Genomic DNA, 1,757 nt, shown 5'->3' with positions numbered 1-1,757 from the left:
TCCGTACTACGATACTCATTCAGCAAAAATCGAAAAGGTTCAAAGAGTGTTCACTAAAATAGCTTATTTCAAACTAAATTGGCAGAATGGCCTTGCATCATATACTGCCAGACGTAAGTTGATGGGGCTCCAAACTCTTCATGAAAGAAGAATTTGTTCGTCCCTTATTTTTGCATATAATGTCATGAATGAGTACATCAATTGTCCATTGTTAGCCAGTTTATTCAAATTTTATATTCCACCGCGAGATTTGAAATAGGTTACTTGTCAACTCGGTTCATAGAACTAGTTATGCGTTCTAAGAGCCAATCAGTAGATCAATTCGGCTATGTAACAGATATTATGAAGATCTCGATTTTAGTGCAAGTTTGGATAGATTTAAGCTCCAATTATTTTCTATTTTTAATTAATTAATTAGTCTGTAAGAAGCATTTGACTTTGTAGACTGTAAATAAATAAATAAATAAATAAATAAATAAATAAATAAATAAATTTATTTTCACTCATGAATTTCAATATCTAGGAAGGCTATTTTGTTATCTATTTCCTTTTCCAGTGTGAATTGTACTTTTGTATGCTGTCGATTAAATATTTTCAGAATCTCTTCCACGTCCTTTGTCTTAACAATAGCGAATATATCATCTAAATATTTAGTAATGTATTTGATACATATGTCCTTATTTCTTATCTCGATAATGCTGTCGTCAATAATTTTGTCTAAAACAATGTCAGCTATAGTGGGCGATAAAGGGTTACCCATCGGCATACCAAACACTTGCTGGTAAAAGGTTCCATCGTAGACGAAGTAGTTGTTTTCCCTCAGACAAAATTCTAATATTGTTAGGAATTGTTTTTTGGTTATTGTTGTATGCTTTTCTAGACTTGACCACTGCTTCATTATTGTGTTAATCGCCAATTGGATGGGTATATTCGTGAATAAAGATACGACGTCCAGGGATATAAGCATTTCATCATCATCAACAGTTATGTTTTTAATATTTTCCTTGAGTTGAAATGAGTTTTTCACGTTAAAGTTTTCAGAAACGATATTTTTAAGGGTCTGCCCCACATATTTTGCCAGTTTGAAGCATACATTCATAGGTGATGAAATTGGTCGAAGAGGTGGATTTTGGTTAAGCCATAGAGTCTTGGTGCTGTAGCTGCCGTGCATGTCAAGTATTGTTTAAGTTTAAAGTCAATGCTTTTTTTTTTGTAGATGTCATTCACCAAATTGTTATTTTTCCTTAAAAGCTGTTGGGTCGGGTCAATTCTGATAGCCTTATATGTGCATTTGTCATTTAAGAGGTCTTTCATTTTTTTTTTTGTTGGTAATCTGCCTTATATATCATTACTGTCCTGTTACCCTTGTCCGCATTCGTAATGATTATGGAATCCTTGTGTTTCTGAATAAATCTTCTTGTTTCTTCGTAAATTTTAAGTATAAACTTTTCTTTTGGACTATTTTTTAATTTGCTTTTAAACGTGTTAACCTTTGTTGTAAAATTGCTTCTCACCATATCTTTTTGTCTATCGTCTTCCATCGTTTGTATGCTTTGTTCAATATCCGCTATTAAATGTATAGGTGAGAATGTTTTCCTAGAAACAGGTAACAGGCAAAATTGCTTCTCACCATATCTTTTTGTCTATCGTCTTCCATCGTTTGTATGCTTTGTTCAATAACCGCTACTAAAAGTATAGGTGAGAAAGTTTTCCTAGAAACAGGTAGAGCGAACTTAATTCCGATAGGTCGATCTTCC

At 32.9% G+C, this 1,757-nt stretch overlaps 1 protein-coding gene across 1 annotated transcript; it reads right to left on the bottom strand.

Moving 5' to 3' along the window:
* Window positions 1-434: 434 nt before the first annotated feature.
* On the bottom strand, window positions 435-1,750 carry LOC118734183. Its single transcript, XM_036463905.1, has 2 exons — window positions 1,631-1,750; window positions 435-1,567 (listed from the first exon to the last, which is right to left on the bottom strand). The coding sequence occupies exon 2, from the start codon at window positions 1,169-1,171 to the stop codon at window positions 500-502; it is 672 nt and encodes a 223-aa protein (XP_036319798.1). The 5' UTR covers window positions 1,172-1,567; window positions 1,631-1,750; the 3' UTR covers window positions 435-499.
* Window positions 1,751-1,757: the final 7 nt, after the last annotated feature.

The sequence above is a fragment of the Rhagoletis pomonella genome, unplaced genomic scaffold (genome assembly GCF_013731165.1).
Source record: "Rhagoletis pomonella isolate Grant_MI unplaced genomic scaffold, Rhpom_1.0 Rhpom_scaffold_00002, whole genome shotgun sequence".
NCBI lineage: Eukaryota > Metazoa > Arthropoda > Insecta > Diptera > Tephritidae > Rhagoletis > Rhagoletis pomonella.
This window is presented reverse-complemented; position numbering and strand designations above follow the sequence as displayed.

Excerpts from the sequence above, each read along its gene's own strand:
- LOC118734183 (XM_036463905.1), bottom strand. The coding sequence starts at position 1,171 with ATGCACGGCAGCTACAGCACCAAGACTCTATGGCTTAACCAAAATCCA.